This window comes from Solanum dulcamara, chromosome 8 (genome assembly GCF_947179165.1).
Source record: "Solanum dulcamara chromosome 8, daSolDulc1.2, whole genome shotgun sequence".
NCBI classification, from domain to species: domain Eukaryota; kingdom Viridiplantae; phylum Streptophyta; class Magnoliopsida; order Solanales; family Solanaceae; genus Solanum; species Solanum dulcamara.
The window spans coordinates 46,585,139-46,608,533 of NC_077244.1; the positions used below are offsets into that span (position 1 = coordinate 46,585,139).

The 23,395-nt window shown below is 34.2% G+C and overlaps 1 protein-coding gene across 1 annotated transcript; it reads left to right on the plus strand.

The window, feature by feature from the left end:
• The first annotated feature begins 10,217 nt into the window (after positions 1-10,217).
• On the plus strand, positions 10,218-17,118 carry LOC129899169 (alpha-galactosidase 3). Its single transcript, XM_055974012.1, has 15 exons — positions 10,218-10,526; positions 11,037-11,095; positions 11,490-11,546; positions 11,626-11,660; positions 11,971-12,074; positions 12,210-12,282; positions 12,805-12,863; positions 12,945-13,010; positions 13,102-13,185; positions 13,500-13,564; positions 13,640-13,722; positions 14,193-14,283; positions 14,476-14,534; positions 16,385-16,525; positions 16,815-17,118. The coding sequence occupies exons 1-15, from the start codon at positions 10,330-10,332 to the stop codon at positions 16,923-16,925; spliced, it is 1,284 nt and encodes a 427-aa protein (XP_055829987.1). The 5' UTR covers positions 10,218-10,329; the 3' UTR covers positions 16,926-17,118.
• Positions 17,119-23,395: the final 6,277 nt, after the last annotated feature.

Below are 23,395 nucleotides of genomic sequence, written 5' to 3' on the forward strand. Positions count from 1 at the left end.
AGGGTGCCTTTTTAGGGACCGAGTTAGTGTTTGAGGCCTTGTAAAAGCTCAAACTTATTCGATGGAGGTTAACCGCTGCCCAAAGTCATCAAAAGTCCTATTGAGATGTTAGAAGGAGAGAACTTGAATTTGACATGGAAGATTGGGTTTACTTGAAGATTTTACCCATGGAAAGGGTAATCCAATTTTAAAAGAAGGGTAAGCTTAGTCCCCAATATGTAGTTCCGTATAGGATCCTAAGGTATATTGGTAAGGTGGCCTATGAACTTGATTTTCCATTGGAGTTAGCATCGGTTCATCCGGTATTCCATGTATCAATGTTGAGGAAATGTGTTGGTGATCCCAATGCCATTGTTCCTTTGGATAGTGTGAGTGTTGAAGAAAACTTAACTTATGAGGAGGTTTTGATTGAAATTTTGGATTGTCAAGTTAAAAGGTTGAGAAACAAGGAAATTGCAGATCCTTAATAGTGACTTAAGACCCTAATGATAGAGTGACTTAAGATCCTTAATGGTGACTTAAGACCCTAATGAAACTCCTTATGAAATAAGATTCGTAATGATGGAAGACCTATACCCACATTACATGAATCATACGATAATGAGCTATTCCTATGAACAAGTTTTATGAATTGGATTGGTAGCTTTTGATAGCCTTTCCACATGATAAGTTTATGATTTCAAGACAAGTATAAAATATGATTTATGACAAGCTTATGATTTATGACAAGTATGATTTATGATGATGATAATGTATTTCGTGGGATGTTGACCTAGCACCAAGAGGACTTTGAGGTGGGGACTCAACCCAAGGATTCCTTAGTAGCAATCTCTAGTCCCTTAACTATGTTTCCACTATAGGATTATTGTCCATATGGCCTAGATAGTGGATCCACATATAGCATATATTCATGATTACCCGCTTAGTGGGGTAAAGTCTACCTTGGCAAGTAGATTCTCCTTTTTTCGTTGTATGCGGAGACACCAGAATTTCATATTATAGCTCGCATGGTCTTATTGTAGGTTACGATTATATCCCACATATGTATGGTCTCTTATGATGATTGACTTTAATCCTATCCTTTACTTTAGTTTATTGGGCATTGACCCTTCTCATGTCTACTTATGATTTTTACTACCTCTTTTATCATGTTATTTTAAATGGTCATTTGAACAACATGATTTTATTATGCATTACATTGCCTACATTATATTGCAATGTAGGGACGGATGCTCCATCCTATTCTCGTATCTAGTTGGTGATTTATCAAAGATTGTTGGTGAGTCCTCATGTTTCGAGGGCAAGTTGAGTCTATCTTTTCTTCTGTTTTCATTCTTAGACAATGATGATACATTGAGACTATTCCATGTTATGTCATTATTTTTCTTTTAGGGTGAGCTAGGAATATGTCCTAGTCCCCGCCTATAGTAGTTTATGTAGAGGCATGTTGGATATGTGTATGGAGTCTATGTTGTCTTACTTCATACTCACTATGCTATGTTCTTGGATTTCTTAGGAGTTTCTGCTTATTGTTACCTTGTGTATGCTTATGATATGCTAAGAGGCTTGTTTGGGGTTTCTTTATGAATCCTAATCATCGTATCACACTTAGGGCCTAGCTTGAATCGTGAAAATATCACATAAATTTTAAAAACTATATCATATTCATAGAAAAACTATTCAGATACATCTAATCATTAAGTGTATATCATATACATAGAGGAAACTATATTAGATATATAGAAGAACACTTCAAACACAAAACATGAACATATCAGAAATATTTAATCATTAGTCATATATCATATACATAGAAAAAACTATATTAGATACAAAAAGAATAGTTGATATACACATAATTAACACATAAGATACACGAAAATTGACATTACGAAAGAAAAAGTGTGAAGTTTGTTGATGCTCGAAATTAGCTCCTAAACTAGTAGAATTTATGTTGTTTGCCCATAAAATTAACAAGAGACAGGCAGTATATTTATTAGAGAAACTTACAAAATAACTATAATTTAGGGGTTACTATAGTTGAATAGCTATAATTATGATAATTACTATATGTAACTATATTTTAAGTAGGTATGCCGTTGTATTTTATGTATTCAAGGTTTGTTTTTCATTGTATACTAGTATACAGTTCAATTTTAAGGCACTAAAAACGATAAATTCTTAAATCACGACCTGTAAATTTGCAGACTTTCCATTATTAAACGACCATCTAAAATTACTCATTCAACACTTAGCCGACTAATATTCTCATCGGTTTAACAAAAATTGAGGTACAATGCAATTTACTTTGTTATTCAGTTTTCTCCATTTTTTTCGTCAGATTTGATATATGTATTTTCAAAATTGATGTTATTGAAGTTCGTTGCTTGAAAACTGATTTTCTGCATACAAATTGATTAAAGAAGAATGAATTTGAATACATATATTTGTCATGATCCAAGCCTAGGGCCTAGATGTGACAAGGAGAATGACACACCTGGAGGTACCTCACTCAAGCCTTTTAGCATTCATTTAGCTTTTCATATGTAATGACATTCAATAATAAGTGGAAATAAAAGGAAAACGGGACTAAGGGAAACACATAGAACAAGATTCATTAACAACTTCAAAACATTATCCATTTGTGTCCAAACATTCCTGTACTAGTAGACTTTGCGAGGGCTAAGACATGTTCCTAGCTCACCCTCAAAAAAGTGTCAAGAAATGCCTATAGAAGTCTTAATGTTCTACATACCATAAGTGGAATAAAAGGAATGTTGTTCCCGAAATATGGGAATTCACCACAATCAATCTTTAAACTAATCTGAGCTAGCCATGTGGAGGAGATCGAGGAGGAACACCGGTCCCTACATGGTGATATCATGTATGCAAAAGTATGCGTTAGTACTTTGAATGTACCTACATGGTGATATCATGTAGACAAAAGTATGCGTTAGTACTTTAAATGTACTAAGTATGTGAGCAATGCAATGCATGACATAAAAGAAATGGTGTAATGATCAACGTTAGAACACATAATAAGTAAATCATTTATACGTGATAATGAATCGAGAGTAAGGCTAAAGTCATTTAAAACCATAATGCAATAGTATAAAGAGAACTTGTACAACGCATGGATGGTCATAAGTCATAATGAGAAATGTTCATAAGTAGTAGTAAAGATCTTAAATCATATTGAGAGTCATAAAACCATGGGTGAAAGAGCATACTTTACTTTGTAAAAGACATATTAACCATAGTAAGAAATACCTTAATCATTTTGAGAGAGAATTTTTACTTTTTTGTGAGAGACACCATTAACTGACATAAACCATGTGAGATATAACATGGAGTCCCGATGTTACCCCTACACCGGAAGAAAGGGGGAGACTATTTTGTCAAGATAGACTCATATATGCCTAAGTGGATCCACTAAGCGATTGTGTGAATCTGATAATCACCCCTAGTTCTTAGGCTCGGGTACTCACCTCTAAGCCTTGACATTTCGGATACACTCCTCTTAGAGAGTTGGGTATTCGCCTTTAACTCCTTTATACCTATGATGACACGTAATTCTGGGACATGGGTATTCGCTCCTAGTCCAACTCGGTGCTAGGTAAGCTCTCAACAGAATAGACAAATCATTAAACATAAAGTCAACCTCACGGGATAGTTTAATACTTTGAAATAGTCATAGCATATAGTTTGAGAATTCAAAACATCATTAGGTAGAATAGCTCATTAAAATATTCCATTTGATTCAATGCACGGATTTTTCTTTCACATTGAAACCTTACTTTGGCTAAGAAGCCCTTTCATCATTCAATCCTTTACTCATAAGACTCCCTTCTCATAAAATATTTACTTCATAACTTTCATTTTGGATTCAAAGCTTTCGTTTCAAACTTCATTCAAAACATAGTAAAACTAGTGAGGACACTTTTCACAACCATTCATTGAAAAGACTCTCATAATTATAGTCATTATCTTTCTTAAACATTCAATTGGAGTCCATAAACTTAAAGTCATGCTTTAGTGAAAATAGAGTCAAAACTAAGTGGGTTCAAATCAATCAACTTTCAAGTCATTTAAATCAATGCTAGCATGAATGAGAGTAAATGAATGCATCATTTAAACATCTTCAAACAACCCACCAATATACTTTAAAAACTACTTTCATGCCTTCATATAAGGACATTGATAAATCATCAATTTCATGTAAATAAGAATCAACATAAGTCAATATATATATCAATATAAGTAAATAAATATCAAATATACCATAATCTATGCATTTGAAACCATCACATAAAATCCAATAGGATTTAATCATTTAAAATTAAAATACTAAGTTGAAAAAATATTTGGGCTCCATGGGTGAAAGAATCCATGAATGAAAACCCACATACCTTGGGGGATGAAACCCTTAATTTAAAACTTGAAAAGAAATGAAGACTTGATCTTCTTGGAGTGAAACCCTACAACCTTTCTTCATGATGAAGGAGACTTTGAGAGAACTTGGGAGGTTAGGGTTTGGAAGGATGCTCTCCACGGGCGGTGAAACTCACCACGGTCCGTGGTGAAGGTCGTGAACAGACGACTGCCTGACAGGCTTTACTAAAATGCATATAACTTTTTACTTAGAACTCGAAATGAGGCAAATTTGGTGGCGTTGGAAAGAGGATTCAGAGAACTTTGATTTGGTAGGTAATGGAACACCTGAGTCTATATATTCAAGGAGATATGATTACTTAAAATTGACTTATGTAAAATCTTATATCGAAACTCAATCGATAAGGAAGATTTCAACTTAACTTTGTGCTAAAGGATTCTTATGACATTAAAATATCTCAAAATCTATTCCCACACTATAGAATAACCTTAAAGCCCCTAAGATAAAATGAATGGACCCCTGGACGAACCATCTTCATGGTCTGTGAAAAGTTTCACGATACGTGGTGGTCATCTGTGGCCCTTGCCATGGGAAATTTCCTGAGGGTTTTGGGGAGGGGTCACCACAGAGGTCTTTATGGCCCGTGGTACTCACCACGGTCCGTGGTCCTTCATCGTGGTCTTTTCTCTGCAAGTTTGAATCTCTGAATCTCTACCACGGCTGCTCACCACGGTCTATAGTTCTCTCCACCACCTGTGATGGCTTCCGTGGTCAACCTTTGGTGCCAGTTTCTACAACTTTCTGAGATTTCCTCCTTTGATTCTTGATTTAGGACTTTCCAAATTTCTGGGGTCTTACAATATTAATAAAGTCACTATTCTTAAATTTAAAACTTATATTAATTTTTTTAATAATTGATACATGAATATAGTTTACCAAAATAATCTGAGGTGCGACATGTATTATCTAATCAATTAGAATAGCATATAAAAGATCAAGAAATACAATGAATACACATAAAGTAAATATAATTATTGTACCAATGAATATACATAAGTGAATACAATATCGATACAGTATATACAACAATTATTACATTAAAAATACATACAGTGAATACAACTATTATTACAATATGGTATACATGTAATTCACTAAATTGTATCAATGTATCAAAAAAATTAAGATATTCACTATCATCAATTCAAAACTTGGGTTGATACATGAATACAACTGTACCACACAATATGAAGTAAGTATTGATACAAAAACTTTAAACTATACGAGTATTCAATTGTTTGGAAAATAGATGGGAACAACAACAACAACAAGTCCAGTATAATCCCACCATGTGGAGTTTGGAGAGGGTAGAGTGTACGCGGACCTAACCCCCACCTTGAAAGGTAGGGCGGATGTTTTCAAAAGATCCTTGGCTTAAGAGAGAAGAACAAGAGAGGAAAAACAAGGAAACAAGACATAGGTTAGATAGAACCAAGCATATCGAAAATAATATAAAAATATGAATAATGAGAGCGAGAAAGTCAGGGTAGGACAGACTGGAAAGAAATGAGCATTAACTACTATATATAAATAGGATACCCAAAGTATACCAGACCAACAAATGTAAGCATTAATCAAATGCATAAATCAAATGTTAATAAGCAAATGAGCAAAACTAGAATTACTATGGTGAAAAGATAAGCCACCTAGCCTACTATCTTAATATGAGTCATCCACATCCTCCTATCTAAGGTCATGTCCTCGGTGAGATGCAACTGTGTCATATCATGTCTAATCACATCTTTTTAATACTTCATCGGCCTCCCTTTGCCCCTCCGGAAACCATCCATAGCCAACCTCTCGCATCTCCGCACTGGACCATCTGTGTCTCTCCTCTTCACATGCCCAAACCATCTCAGTCTCGCTTCCCGCATCTTGTCCTCCACCGATGCCACTCCCACCTTGTCTCGGATATCTTCATTGCTAATTCTATCCATCCTAGTGTGCCCACACATCCACTGCAACATTCGCATTTCCGCGACTTTCATCTTCTAAACATGAAGTTTCTTGATTGGCCAATACTCCACCCCGTATAATAAAGTCGGTCTAACCACCACTTTGTAGAACTTGCCTTTGAGTTTTGGTGTCACTTTCTTATCACAAAGTACTCTGAAAGCGAGCCTCCATTTCATCCACCCTGCACTAATACGGTGTAAAACATCATCGTCAATATCTCCATCTTCCTGTATAATAGACCCAAGATACTTGAAGCTTCTTTTCTTTTGAATGGCTTGGGTATCAAGCCTCACTTCCCCGTCAGCCTCACGCGTCAGGCCACTGAACCTGCACTCCAAGTATTCTATCTTGGTCCTACTCAATTTAAATCTTTTAGACTCCAACATCTGTCTCCAACCCTCCATCTTATCATTAACTCTGTTGTGAGTCTCGTTAATCAGGACTATGTCATCCGCGAACAACATACACCAAGGCACCTCACCTTGTATTTGTCTCATCAATTGATCCATCACCTGGGCGAATAGAAATGAGCTAAGAGCTGATCCCTGGTGCAACCCCATTGTAATAGGAAAGTGCTTCGAATCTCCTCCTACCATCCTTACCCTGGTCTTAGCTCCATCATACATGTCTTTAATCGCTCTAATATACGCCACAGATACACTTTTCGCCTCCAAGCATCTCCATAGGACCTCTCTTGGCACTTTGTCGTAGGCCCTTTCTAGGTCGATGAATATCATGTGTAAGTCCCTCTTCCGCTTCCTATACTGCTCCACCAATCTCCTTACAATATGAATGGCTTCTGTAGTCGAGTGCCCCGGCATGAATCCAAACTGGTTCTCTGAAATAGACACACTTCTCCTTACCCTCATTTCCATCACACTTTTATAGTGTGACTTAGCAGCTTGATACCTCTAGTTGTTGCAGCTTTGAATGTCTCCCTTGTTCTTATACACGGGAATCATTGTACTCCACCTCCATTCTTCCAGGATCTTCTATGTCTTGAAAATGACATTAAAAAACGCAGTCAGCCACTCCAATCCTACCCTAGCTGCATTCTTCCAAAATTTCTCAGGAATTTCGTCAGGTCTAGTCGCTCTTCCCCTGCACATCCTACGAACAACTCCCTCAACCTCTTCAACCTTTATACTCCTACAACACCCAAAGTTGCGACGCCTATTCAAGTGCTTCAAGTCTCCCAACACAAAGTCTCTATCCCCTCCTTTGTTCAAGAGTTCGTGAAAGTATGACTGCTATCTCTGTCTAATACGGGATTCTCTTTTAGGGATTTTGAAGCTTCAAAACCATCTTTTCTCTTGAAAGAGTTTTCCCTTTGTTCTTGATAAAGTTGATGCATCGGTATGGGATCGTTACAATTCTTTATTTGCATCTCGATTGCTACTGCAACAATAGAGCCTGCAATTTTGACTTGCTCTTGAGTGATATACAAGTCAGAAGATGGTACTTCATTAAAAAAAATCATCGTATAAGGCTATATCTCGTGTAACCTTTTCGAAGTACTAATTTCCACCTATATAATTGAGATAACAAAAGCTTCAACGGAAATTACAGAAAATGAATGAAATAGATACACCTATGCAAATACAACTATCAAATAAATTGATCCAAAAATACATTTAGAAATTACCTGAAGAAGAAGAATACCGATTTAAAGGCTGAAATCATGCAATGTATAGTGATCTGGAAGGAGATTTGAAAAAAATCTTGGTGATTTAAGATAACGAAAGAGATAAATTAGAAGGGGAAAATCATAGGGATTAGCTACCGTAAAAAGCGTCTATGATAAGTATAATGGGTTGTAAGAGTGAAATTTCTATTTAATATTAAATTATATTAAGATATAATAAATATTTTATACTGTAACTATAGACACTAAATACATATCACTGTTTGCTCTGCCAGGTAGTTTTTCCTATTTATTAATAAACGAATCCTAACAGGCACACTTAACTGAGTTAAACAAATATAAAAATTGTAAATAAAAATTCTGTGGGATTGGTGCTCTCTTCCCCCCCTCCCCCTCCCCCCATCTCCCCGCGCACATACAATATTGTGGTGTCGTTTGGCTCCAAGTTTTCAAATATTCTTGACAAGTTATTTTTTGAAGAAATTTTGGCGAAATTTATCATGCATTTGGTCATAAATTTTCTCAAGCTTTGGTGAAATTTTAAAAAATATTATTTTGTACCTGTAAGTTTTAAAAATTATTAAAAATACTTATAAGTTTGTATTATCATTTTATAATGAACATATTCCGTTAAAAAACCTTATAGCATAATTGATAACAATCAACAACAACAAAATAACATTATAGGCAAGAGCAATACATTAATTGAATTAAAAATAAATTATTCTTTTTTTCAAAACTTGTCACTCAAACTATTCTTTTTCGGAGGAGGTAATACCAACTATTCTTTTATAAAATCTTGGTTGATCATATTAATGGATTAAGTTGGTATATAAATATTTAATTTAAATTAATAAATAATTGATATTTTTATAAAATATAAAAAAATTGGATTATTTTTAAATTTTTAAAATTTTCCAAATTCTCAAATTCTATTCTTTTTAGAATTTGAAAACTTAAATTTTTTGTCAAATAATAACAAATTGTATGAATAAACATAAGTTCCCAAATATTTCTTCGGGGCAAACGCTCACTACGTTAGTATGACTGATTCATTTTAATATGGTATTGTTTTCCCTTACAATTTAGTGGAAATGTTGATTTGATTGGAAGATTGTGAGTGTTTGTTTGGATTTTTTTTTAATTTAATAGTTTTTTTCACTCTTATGTAATTGTTGCGATTATGAAATGTAGTCGCTCTATTTTAATATGTCAACCTTTTCTTTTAATATTACGCTAATTTCTTTTAAAAAACTTACAAGTTTATTAGGTTGAATAATTAAACGTGTAGATTTGATTTTTAAACAAAATTATTTGGAATATAATCAACATGACCATATATCATTTGATTTTAGAAGGAAGAAACCAGAAGAAAAAAAAAACAGAAATTTTATTTGATATAAATGATCATTAAAGAAGATATAAAATGTGGACTTTATAATTACTTTTTATTATATTTTATACTCTCTCTAGTTCAATTAAGTAAATTGTTAAAAAAAAATTATAGTTCAAAATAAGAGCCCGTTTGGATTGGCTTTAAGTTGGTCAAAATCAACTTAAAGCCCCTTTTCAGTTTTTGCACGTGTTTGCCTGATGCTAACTTTAAGCCATAAAGTCGGTCAAAAATGAAAAGTTAGGATTTCTAACTTATTTTTCCTAGTGCTTAAAGCCATTTTGTTTAACCATGGAAATTACTTTTATATCCCTTATATTTTAACTAAATTCCCAAACTACCCTTTTTATTCTTTTAATCCTAAAATTCAAACACTTATTTTCAACATAAGCACTTTTATCCAAACACTCAACTGCTTATTTATAAAAATAACTTTCAGCACTTCAAAATTCTAAAAACACTTCATACCTAAAAGTTACTTTTTTAAGCCCATCCAAATGAGCTCTAAGTTAATTGTTTAAAATTCAAGAGAATTGTTGAGATATTTTTTATATATATTTTTAATGAAGTTTTTAGCTACTTCAATTAAAATAATTTAAAAATAATTAAAAAAATAATATTTAATTTATGTCTTTAAAAATTTTCGGATATCTCATATTCCAAATTTGGATCAGAGGGAATGTTTATTTAGTGCAATTTATTGTGTTATTAGATAGGATCATATCAATTATATGGGCTGTCAAAAAGTAACACCTGGCATCTCACCCTGATAAAAAAATTCATTCAACTCTTCAACCTTTTCCTCCTCTTCTTCTAAATAAAAAATAAGTAACTCCACTTTTGTTTTTTAAGAATTTCAGGACAGAAATCCAAAATTCAATAATGGCAAAGTCCACTGGCATTCTTGCCACTGCAGCTATTGTGTCTTTGACGGTATTCTTGATGTCAGTGACGGCAAGAGTGCTTCCAATTCATCCTTATTTGAAAGTTGAAGACGCACTCATTTCTCAACTCTATCATACTTCCAACTATGGTTTTCTTCAAATTGATAATGGCTTGGCTCGAACTCCTCAGATGGGGTGACTTATTTTCAACTCTTCTTGCTTCTATGCTTCTTCTTATGTTTCTTTTTTCTATAAAAATTGAATCTTTTTATCCTCTGTAATTCAGTTTGTTCGTGAGCTAATCTAATGGTCAATTTACAGATGTTTATTAAGTACTTGTTATTTGAAAATTCAAAGCTTACATCTATTTTTATGTGGCTGATTTTTTATTTTTTTTTTAAAAAAGAGTAAAGGTTTAGGAAATGAAATAACAAGAATTAGTTGAATCCATGTAGTTTCTTTATTTGGTTGCCCTTACTTTTAACCTTATCCTCTGCCTATCAATGATTTGGGTTTATATTTAAGGCTTCAAAATGCTAGGTATATTGCATATGCCTTCCCTTGACAAACAACAACAACATACCCAGTAAATCCCACAATGCCTTCCCTTGACAATTGTGGAAAATACTTTGTGCTTGTACACAATATTGATATGTTAAAACTTGGAACCTAATAGTAATGTGATCAATCATATTTGTGGAACAGATGGAGTACCTGGAATTTTTTTGCCTGCAATATAAATGAAAAAGTCATCAAGGAAACAGGTAATGCTCCGAGCTTCTCACCTTGTTTCAATAGATGCTTGAGAATACCCAACTGTAATCCCACAAGTGAGTGCTTGAGATTTCATTTGTTATGTGCATTAATAAGCAGTTTATTTGATGTCCTTTTCTTAGAGGTTCATGTTAGTTAAAATGAGTTTATGTACTTCTCGTGTTTGGATTTCCACTCAATATCTTGAACTCTTGTCCTGGGGAGCAAATACTTCAAGATTGGAGGTTTTCATTAATTTGGATTGCTTGGGGTGGAGGGAAGGAAGTTTCTTCAACTGTTTGGGAAGTCTTAACCATGCTACTTTCTGATGCTGTTTTGGGGGTGGGAGTGGAGTTTTAAAATTGTTAAATGTTTATTAGCTCACATGGAATTGTTGTTTGGCAGCTGATGCACTCATATCAACTGGTTTGGCTAGCCTGGGTTATACTTATGTCAACATTGGTAAGATTGTGAAGAACTTAGATTTCCCTTGCTTTTAAGGTTTGAATCTTGACATTTTGATATGCTTTCTCCTTGGTAGACGATTGTTGGTCCAGATTGACACGAAATTTGAAGGTGCGTCTACATTTCTAAGACAGGATGTCGTTTCTGAACATTTTTTCTTTCTTTTCTTCCTTTTTTATGACGGTGGATTCCAGGCCAGTTAGCGTGCACCTTGACTCTTCCTGGCTTCCACCGGAAGCCTTCATTCCTGAATGTTTTTCATGCCTTGGTGCCCTATAACTTTAGAACTTTGGTTCAGAAAGAACAAACTGATTTCCTCATTTAGACTGTGGCTGGTTTTTGCCAAGAACTCTTGTTCAGCTTTCATATTCAGCCATTTGTGGATGTGTGAGATGTTAATCATCTGCCAATCCTTGTGCAGGGTGAAATGATTCCTGACCCAAAAACTTTTCCTTCTGGAATTAAAGCTCTAGCTGATTATGTGCACTCAAAGGGACTAAAACTTGGTGTTTATTCTGATGCTGGGTAGGACATATCCCGAATACCTGGTCTGATTATCTTTCAACTATGCCAATTTTAGATGAAAATACATTTTCTTGTCTGGTATAAAGTGTTTGTTCATTCTCCTGTTTCTCACTGTTCGATTACTTGATCATGTAGGGTTTTTACATGTCAAGTTCGGCCAGGTTCGCTGTTTCATGAAAAAAATGATGCAGAACTTTGGGCATCTTGGGTTAGTTTGTCCTTTTTGTTTCATCAATCCCATTATTTATAATTATCTCCCAATTTATTGATAAATACAATAATGACCATTTCATAGTGGAGTTACATGTACATATGGTAACAAATGTTAACCGAAGAATATATGCTGCTTCTTCATTGTCTTTTTCTTGTTTTTCTTTCTGGTTGATTTTATAGCCATTTCCATTTGTGATCCAAGAGCCTTAGAGCATAATGGGTTGTTATCAGAGAGACTTAGAGCATAACACAAAAAAAGATTGATATGAGTTCAAGGAATAAACGTCCTTTCTTGAGCCAAAAAGTAAATAAAGAAGACGCTATACAGTTGCATATGTTGATTGAATCACTAGTTAATATTGTTTATTGCATTTCTTATACATGGTAATACAGTTTTCTTACTTGTGAATACTGGTAAATATGTTAGTGTTGGCATTACTTTTCATTTATTTCTTTTAGTGTGATCATGCTTTACTTTGCATTTGCTAACTAATATTCTGATTGTTCAACTACACAGGGTGTTGACTATTTGAAGTACGACAACTGCTACAATCTAGGCCTCCCACCACAAAAAAGGTTCAACTCTTAGTCAGTGTGGTCTAACTTAATTGGCTCTAAGTGTATAATTATATCTGAATACTAAGACGTTGTTTCCAGATACCCGCCCATGCGTGATGCCCTTAATGCTACTGGGCGAACTATATTTTTCGCGCTTTGTGATTGGTAACTTCGAGATACTTTCTTTGATTTATACTGGAGTTCTTAACCAGCATCTTGAGAGCTTTCTTGGTGCTTTTGTTTTCAAAATTGGCAGGGGCATTGATGACCCTGCCAAATGGGCAGGAAAAATTGGAAACAGTTGGCGTACAACAGATGACATCAATGATACATGGACAAGGTTCTAACTTAGTGCATCTTTATATGATTATTGTACAAGGAAGCAAGATAAATTTTATCATCTTGTTTTTGTTATTTGTTCTGTAATCGTACATCATTATGGTAAACAAAGATATTTATATATGTATATATGACCTTCAAAACGTAGAAGATTTTGATTATAGCTCTACTCTAAGTACGAAACCATAGCTGGATACTTATAAATATGCAAACTTAAGTTAACAGTAAGACAACTCTTTTACTGTACCTACCACTTAATTGTTTGCTTTTTCTGAAATGTTACTTTGCTCTAATATTATTTATTTACTTTTTTAGCATGACAACCATTGCTGATATCAATAACAAGTGGGCTTCCTATGCTGGACCCGGTGGATGGAATGGTAGATGATGATCCTGATTCTTTAGATTTTTAAGCATGATTGAGACTGAATTTAACTCTCTGTATCTTCTGGCAGATCCTGATATGTTAGAAGTTGGAAATGGGGGCATGAATTACCACGAGTACAAAGGGCATTTTAGCATCTGGGCTCTGATGAAGGCAACTCATAATTACATTTTTCAAATTCCTCTCTTATTTTTTCTTTTTGATTGTCTGATGGACTACTTTGTATCCAGTCCCTTTTCAAAACAATATCTCCTTAACGACAACAAATTTCGGATGCAACCATTCTTCAGTGAAATTGCTTGCTGGTTTAAATGGTGTATGTGTGTGAGTTTTGGTAACCCTTGTATAAATAAGGATAAGAATAGGGAGATGAATGTGGTCACTATACATATAAAAAAAGGGAGAAAATAGTGTTTGGAAGTTTTAATGTGTATTTGTCATTACTAGTCCATCATACTGCATGAGTTTATTTATTCTCCTTGCTTTTCAAACATTTGTCATATTCTGGTACATATGTGAGGAAAAAATGGTCTGTTTATGTTGTCTATTCATGGAAAGAAACATTGGCTCTGTGTGCTTCAATACTCTTACTTCATGAACTGACTGTATGTTTCGATTTGTAGGCTCCGCTTATAATTGGTTGTGATGTCAGAAACATCACTGCTGAAACTTTAGAAATTCTTTCCAATAAAGAGGTTATCGCTGTTGACCAAGGTAAAGAGCTTTATTATCTTTATAACCCATTCTCTACCCCCCCTTTTTTTAAGTGAGGAGGGCATACTCTGTATCTTTGGGTCTTATTTGGTTGATTCAGCCCATTTTTTCCTTTTATTTTTGGTGTGCATATGGTTTTGAATTTTTGATACAAAATAATTTATGAAAAGATAACCTCTTCACTTTTTACAGATCCACTTGGCGTTCAGGGTAGGAGAGTTTACTCTTCCGGACCAGATGGTTGCCAGCAGGTCTAGTTGCACCTTGTTTCTCATTTATCCGCTCTCATTATCTACAGTTAGCATCGTTTGCTTTTTCAGGAAAAAAAGATACTCACTTAGAAAGCTACTAATTTCAATATCTGGCATATGATGAAGAGCTGCTTGTATGGGCTTTCACAGTTTAAACACAAGACTTACTTCTATGCTTTCCCCAAATAAAGTGACCCTACTGTTGAACAGTTGTTTTTCTTGAAAAAATAATTTAAAGGATTATGAGAATTTGATTGATAAGTTGCCCACCTATTAATTCCTAAATAATAAAAGATCATAGAGAGAGGTAGATAAACAACAACAGCATACCCAGTGTATATAGAGAGGTAGATGCATCCTCACATTTATTTGGAAGATACTTCTTTCGGATGGGTCACATCAATATAGGATGAACCAAATGAGTTCTGCATCATTAACTTTGCACTGTTTACTTAGATGAGTTCTAGAAAGGCTAACAATAATTACAAAAAAACAAAAAAAAAGAATATAAACAGAGAGGATGAGATAAAGAGCCTGTTTGGATTGACTTATAAATTGCTGAATTTCAGCTTTATTGAGTGTTTGGATGGCCAACTTAAAGCCATTTTGTGCTTAAAATAAGCCCAAAAAAATAATTGGACCTGTTTGGTTTAAGCTTATTTAAAGCAACTTATAAGCCCAAAAAAATAAGTTGGGCTACCTCAATTTATTTTTTTGACTTATAAGCTGTTTTAAATAAGCTATAAGCCAAACAGGCTTAAAGAATCATCTTGGGATGTCGCTCCCCTAGAACTTATGTGGACAGTTTGGAGAGAGGAATATATAGGAGAGCTTTTGTACAACTAAGGAATAGCCTTTTTTCATTATTTCTTTTTGATGCACCCATGAGGTTTCTATTTGTATAGATGATTAGGTGTCTTTCGTAGAAAACCATGTCTTTTGTAAGGTTTTCTATTTTTTGGTGTAATTCTTGTATATGGGCACGGTTTTTCCCTTTCTTAAATAAATTATTACCTTATACAAAAAAGGAGCACCTACCAGCTCAAGGGCATTCAAGCAGCCCTTCCATTGGGCATAAGATTGAACTGCTATTTTACCTGGAGGGCATTCAAGCAGCTCTCCATTGAGCATAAGATTGAACTGCTATTTTACCTGGATAAGCATCCCTCTGATATGTAACTTTTACTACAGTTTTTCCTAGCCCTAGATGCAACTTAACTGCAAGAAATGTATCCATATGCTATCATCACCTCAGCTTATAACCCTGAGTTTGACTCATTATTCCATCAGTTAAAAAGTACATTTCTTTTTTCTCAACGTATTGGAATTTTGTTTTGATGTGGGATTTTCTCAATGTAAAAAGAACTTCCATTCTCTTGGGTAGATGAATTTGCAATACGATCGTAAAGATGATTGTGTGCTATATGTAGAGAACCATAGGTTTGCCTAAGTTCGTCACTAGTTCCTTATGTTATTCAAGTGACAACACAGCCACTATGAGATTTTACTGCCCACATGTTGAACCAATTAGCCAACATGGTGTTTGCTTGCACGATATCAATTATCATGTAGGATTTGTCCAAAAATAGTTCCGTTTGTTGTCAGTATTATTATTATTAATAATGAATTTGATCATTGGACTGGACGGGAAATAAAGGATTAGGATAGCCCCAACTAATTAGGATTAGGCATACTCATTAATGTATAATTGTTGTTGTGGTTCTGGTTATGGTTATGGTTGTCATTATTATTGTATGTATCTTAGGCATACTCATTTGGATGTATTTTTCTTTTCTTTTGTTGTGCTCTACCAATCTGTTATTATTATTGTTTTTTAATTTTATATTCAGGTTTGGGCCGGTCCATTGTCTGGAAACCGTTTGGCTATGGTACTCTGGAACAGATGTTCAAAAGCTGCAACTATTACTGCTAAATGGGGTGTCATTGGACTAGAACCCTCTATTAGCGTCTCTGTGAGAGACTTGTGGAAGGTGAGTTGGCATGGTGTATAGCCAGCTTTATATCAACCACTGCTAACTCCTGTTGGTTGAAATATAGCTTACCATCTCTTCTTGACAAATTGAAACCCCAGGATCTCTTGTGTCTTATATTTTTGCTGATACATCTGAATTAGTTAGCATCATTTCTTTGACTCAATATACTGGCTTCATTTGTCTATGCTTGTGGATCTTCTGTCCTTGAAATATATTCATTATTCCAAAACTTTATCCATTGTTCCAAAACTTTACTCTGATCGCATTTCCTATGTTGATTTTGCAGCATGAAGTTGTTTCAGAGAACACGGTGGGCTCATTTAGTGTCAGGGTTAATACTCATGGCTGTGAAATGTACATTTTAACTTCACAGACAGCAACTCGATCTTCTATATGACTGAAGTGTTAGAGGAGTTCATGGCTTGTACAACTTCAATAGTAGGTTTCCCTGTTAAATCTTTCTAATCTACATCTGTGCCTACTGTTCTGTTCATGGTCTTATATATTACTAGTTCCCTTTGAACTTGCAATCTAGTAAGTCGACTTTGTAAAATGCTCTCCACATGAATAAAACTTTTTATGTTACTCAATGTCTGGAAATAGATTTCTCCTGTTGCTGTTGTGGTTTATATGGGATATTCATTTCAAGCCATTCAATTAGCGCTGGCAGTATGCAGCAGGATTGTTCAACTTTTGATCTCACAAGTTTCTATAATGTAAGCGCTCCAAGTTGCATGTTTTAATGGATGATCACCTACGACCTTTGCCACAACCTTTATACTTCGGGTGAGAACTTTGTGCATACTGGGTCAACCTCCCACTATTTAATAGCCTACAAACCACATGGCATGCAGTGGCGGAGCCACAATTTTGACTAAGGAGTAAGGAGTATCAAAATATAAAGAAGCTAAATGGTGTAGAAGTCAAGAAGTGTCAATATATAATATATATATATATATAAAAAATATTTTTATTTAGGTACACAGTGTAATTTTTCGACGACATCCCTTCGTGTGGCTCCACCACTGATGGCATGTAAATCGCATTAGGCAAACCCTATACAATAGGTTCGACTCAGAAGGCATTAGATGACCACCCTATAAATCAACTGAGCCATCTCGAAGAACATAAATGTAGATATAAATTTCAAACCTAATATAATGAAATTTATCTTCAAATGTTTTAGATTTAATATGATAAATAGTCAAACAAAATCTCACAAAATAAAGTGAGAGCCAAAATGGTATTCCCTGTGATGTAAATCCTAAGTGAGCTACAACACTACGTATCAACATGTAGATATACATGCACCGTGTTATATCGTAGAGCCAAATGCACATACTTCACTCTTTCTTGAATCTTTGCAAATTTGAACCAGCTAAAATATCTATTGTTCCAAATACAAGTAACAGATAAATAGAAAGGCGTGAGATGAATAAAAGAATAGAACGATTAGTGAAAGCAGGATAGCAGGAAGAGCAATAATTCATAAACAAGATTTTGCACTAAATTAGAAAAGATTAAGCAGTAAAAATGTAGATGCTTGAATAACTGAGCAATTTGCTGCCATGAAATAAACTCTAACAAAACATCTGACAAAATCTTCTGATAAAGTTTAAAGCTTCTTCGACAGAGCAATAATTTGCAAAAGGCAAACATAAAGGTACTTATAGAACTAATATCTCTAACATTGTCGAGCATGTGAACTAAACACAAAAATCGGCAGAGCAAATCTATAATCCAATAGGAGTTTATATATCACAACAAGCTCTTAGTTCAACCTCTGGGCAACTTCCTTGGCAAGGACTCTCTCTGTGGCCTTAGTCCTGGCCTGTGACTTGGAGTCCATGATACCACCACCCATATTTGTCGTTGAAGTCAGTCTGAAAAAGTAAGCAAGCATCAACAAAAATCCTAGAAGAGCATTACATAAAAATGCAAACCAAACTAGCCACTAATAGAGATACCTTAATTGCCTCCAAAATTCTGGTGAACTCCATTTTGTCTTCATTCTTCACGGTTGTCAAACAAAAGGCTGAGGCAGTTTTCTTATGTACGATCTGTGCACAGTCATCAATATCAGTATCTAATCTGTTGGGAAGCATTAAGAATACAAACCTACCTATCCTAAACGTGCTTTCCCCTTCACAATGTAAGGAATTTCCATCTTTCTGCATAGTGCACGAAACCAGAAAACCAACTCTATTGGTCCTTATCATGAGCAATCACTACTAGCTGAGCTTTGTTATGAAAGGACGTCATTACTATAAAGATGAAAAAATTATGTGCTTGAAAAAGAATAAGAAAATTTGCAAGACCAAAACAAACCTGCTCAATAAGGTAAGTGATGTGTTTAAAGCCATACTCACAATGATGGGTTTCTTTGTTTCAGGAGTTTTTCCTTCAGCTTCAGCTTGAGCCCTTTTGACAATACGCTCCTTCTTTGCAGCTTTGTTCTCGGGCCTGTTCTTAAGAAGCATCTTTGAAAGGATTTGTAGCTGCATGTTCAAAGGGCAAAGACAATGGAAAAATTCAAATCAGTATCACTGAAATAAAGTACCTCATGCAAGTAAAACAAAACAAAAGATGAGTTGAGATCTGATAAACAATACTATAAATTTTGGTTTACTGGAGAAGTGGGAAGACATAATGGTTGCATGGCAGCAACTTAGACTTTTAAGAATGACCACAATAAAGGTGTGTGAAGTATTACAGAACACTACATTTTCCCAAAAGAAAATATTTTGCAAGAGAATGAATCATTTTATTGACATATTTTCAGGAGAAAAAAAAGCAGGTGTTAGGTTAGCAGTGAAAATCAAATCAACAAAAATTAATAACGTTGGGTAATTTTTTTACTTTTTGATGAAAATGATTTTCATGTAAGATAAAACACTACTTTTCAAAACCATACAAAAGCACAAGTCCATTTTACAAAAAAAAAATGAGAAATAAGAAATGAAGAGAAAGAAGAATATAGTGACGACAGTGTAACACCCCACAACTTTTCCTTTTAGAATCTGAATCTATTGTCGTAAGTATCTAAACTTGAACTGGGTGATGTCGTACTTGTGCATATGTGTTAAGGTTCATTACAATGAGTGGGAAGTGTATTGGAACTTGTTTAGAGTCATAAGAGACCTCTAGTACCTAGTTGAGTTCAAAACCTTTCTACCGATTAAGTTTTTCGCATTAGTTCATGCAAGGGTCAACTTCAAATGATCATATCTCCTAAATGAAAAATAATTCGGTGGTCCATGAACTATGAAATTAAATTTATTTGATTCCTCTTTCCAACGTCACCAAGTTTGCCTCATTTGGATTTTGGAGTAAAAAGTTATGCCTAATATAGTGAAGCCTGTCAGGCAGTTGCGTCTTCACAACCGCCACTACGGGCCGTGAAGTCTTGCTGCAACTTTATTTCAGCAACTTCCTGCATGCGTCCCAAGGTTAATTTGGTCTTTTCAAAAGCTTTTTAACTCTATTTTAAGTCATTTTGAGTGTTTTGAAGGAATATATCATTCCACTAACTTGTTTTCCTCTCATAATCATCAATCCAAACAATCTAGTCTCAAGAAACTCTCTCAAAACCAACCTAGGGTTCCTCTTTTTCATCAAGCACCCTAAGGCTTTCAAGTCAAAAATTTAAGAATCAAGAGAATCCCTTCACCCAAGGTTTTCCCAAGTACTTCCACTCTAAAAACTCCATAAAAAAGTCTTTTTTCTCGAGATCAAGCACCAAGATTTCAAATCAAATGTTTTCTCCAGTGTTTTTCAAGTTTCAATTGTAATATCAATCTTTTAGGTATGTAAGGCTAATCATAACGTTGGATTGAGTTCATCCACACACCCTACATCTAAATTCTTTCGTCAAAGAGTTGAGATAAGTTTTAGCCCTAGTTTCTTTGAATTTCGAATGAGTAATTTTTTCATTCATTGAGTTTGGTATAACTACGCATTGAGATTATTATTGTTTCTACACCTTGAATTCTTGAGATTGTTGTTCATGATTTCATTCACATGAACCCTAGCTGAGTTGATGATCATTATATTAACATGCATTGATTTTGAGTTGATGAGAATGGTTTTCATGCACTAAACAAAGTATGATTTGAAATGGAGTCTATGCATATTTTATTGAGTTTTAAAAGAGCGTGAGCATTGAGTATAAATGAGTTGAGTTTTGAGGAGTCCTGTAACTACCATTTTGATCATGTTTGAGATAGAGTTCTGATAAAGTATGAATGAGTTTGAAAGCATGTTTTAAATGAATGAGTTTGATGAATGAAATGAGATTGAGTTTGATAAGTGTAGTGACCCTCCAGGGAGGATGCTACTACAAAAAAATATGTATATTAAATTCGTGACACAAGAAAAAAAATTGTAAGGCCCATTTATATAATCAAAAAAATTAGTGAAAGGTGTAAGTTGTTAGCCAACTTAAATTTTCTTTTTTTTTATCTCAATTAAATCAAATAAAAATTCCAATTTAGGACGGGCGACTTCTCAAAATAGTTTTTTTTTAAAAATAGCTTCTGAAACAATCATGTATTACGATAATTTATGCTTCATTCAAATATTCCAACACCAAAGGGTAAATTTAGTGCTTCATAAAAATTAGAAATGTACATACCCCAAAATTTACAAAACAAGCAACAATCTTTATGTTACAACTCTCAGAAATACGTACATAAATACAAATACACAAGCAACCCATAATAGTATACACGTCCCAAAATACTACAAAATATAGATGCCTATATGCAAATGTGATCTCCCTTAAAGCTCCCAAAACTTCATCTCCAATGGCCAACCTTAAGCATCTTCTCGGACATTTCCTACGATAGAAACAACTATTGCTAAGCATAAAGCTTAGTGGTGCAAAACTACAAGTTTGAAGCCTTTGGGTTCTTCAACTTATTTTCTCAAGTCGTGGACAACACAAATTTACACATCATAAATAAATCAAGACAACAAATATATCATGACTATCAAGTTTGATGTGTAAAAGGTTAAGTGTCAATAATTCATGGAAGCATATTTACAAGATTTAACATCAAGTTTCGCCCAATATGTACGTCATGCCGTCACACCAAACATGATCAAGTATCAAGAAGGACCGGAGCCCTGTATCAAGAAGGGTAAAGACCCAATAATCAAGAGAACCAAGAACCATATTAAAAATGGCTTCCTAATTCGTACTTAAAATGGACAACTTTCATACTTAAGACGAACTAAAAGTCCATAATCAAGATGGAAAAGGGTCCGAAACAAGAGGCATGCCAAGGGTGAAAAAGTCACAGCCACAAGAAGGACAAAGTCCACAAGAATGTCAAGTGATCAAGCAATCCGTACAAGTGGGCGAGTTAAACAAGTGTCTTGCAATTTCCCAAGATACCAACATGACAAGACATATTTCAAGAAAATAACAACATACTAAGATAGACTTTCAATATATTAGCAGGTAACAAGAGTTTATACACAAACCTCAGCCTTTTAGCATACAACAAATCCAACAATCCAACACGACTTCAAAAGTTCAAACCGTAGGCCGTCAAATGTCTCAAGTTCCTCAACTTGCACACGATATAAACAATCTTAAAAATATCATTAAATGACTTATTTAACTTTCCAGAATATCCATAATATTGACATAAAACAAGATTTATTATTGCAAATAAGCCTAGAATGTTTCGACCCGAATTATGTTACCAAAACAGTAAATTCGGAAAGCCAAGCACCACAGGTTGAATCTAAATTTCGAAACTCAAAACAGCAAAACTGGACTTTATTCCCTTCTTGAAACTTTTAGATCTATGTCTTACGATTGCAACCCAAAATTAATCAACGCAAAACTCATTTTGTACAAAAAGATATCATTAAAACACTAACAGGTACACATGACAGATTTTGAAAATCAAGAATCTGGACAGATATACTTGTCCGGTTGTATCTAAATTTGGAAACTGAAAACGGAAAAACTGGACTTTATGTCCCTCACAAAACTTGTATATATATTTCTTAAGCTTGAAAAAAAAGAAATCAACAGAAAAATCATTTTGTACAAAATGATATCATCAAATTACTAACAGGTAAATATGATAGATTTTGAAAATCATGATTCTGGACAGATATACTTGTCCGGTTGTATCAAATTTTGGAAATTAAAAATGGCAAAACTGGACTTTATGTCCTTCGCAAAATATGTACATATATGTCTTAAGTTTGCAACCCAAAAGAAATAAACGCAAAACTCATTTTTTACAAAAAGATATCATCACAACACTAACAGGTACACATGACGAATTTTGCAAATTAAGAATGTAAACAAAACGTGTCTTATGTTTCATCCTTTTATTTCGACTTCATAACATCAGATCTAGGCTCTACCATAAATATAAGAGTTGTAGGTAAGTTCGTTAGCTTTCCAAAACATATTTATTTGTTAAAATTAAAGATCTACACAATGAGATATTCAAGAATTACTACTAGCTACACAGTCCCAAAAACGGGATTTGAACACTTACCAAGATGTAGAGTGTATCTTGAGTTCCAGCTAAAGGAATAGGCTGTTCTTCAATTTTTTTTGTGAAATAACTTATTGTCAATGACCTATAAACATCCTTTAGTCTAAAATAAATGAACCTCTTAGTGGAGCTTCATTATGATATTATGTAGAAGTGATATCCATCACTCAATGTTGTTGAAAAGTTGAGTGGCTACCCAACTTTGTCATTTTGTTTTTTTAAAAAAACAACTATCAATCCCACCTTGATTACCATTATTAGAAGAAAATGTTTATATATATATATATATATATATATATATATATATATATATATATATATATATATATATATATATATA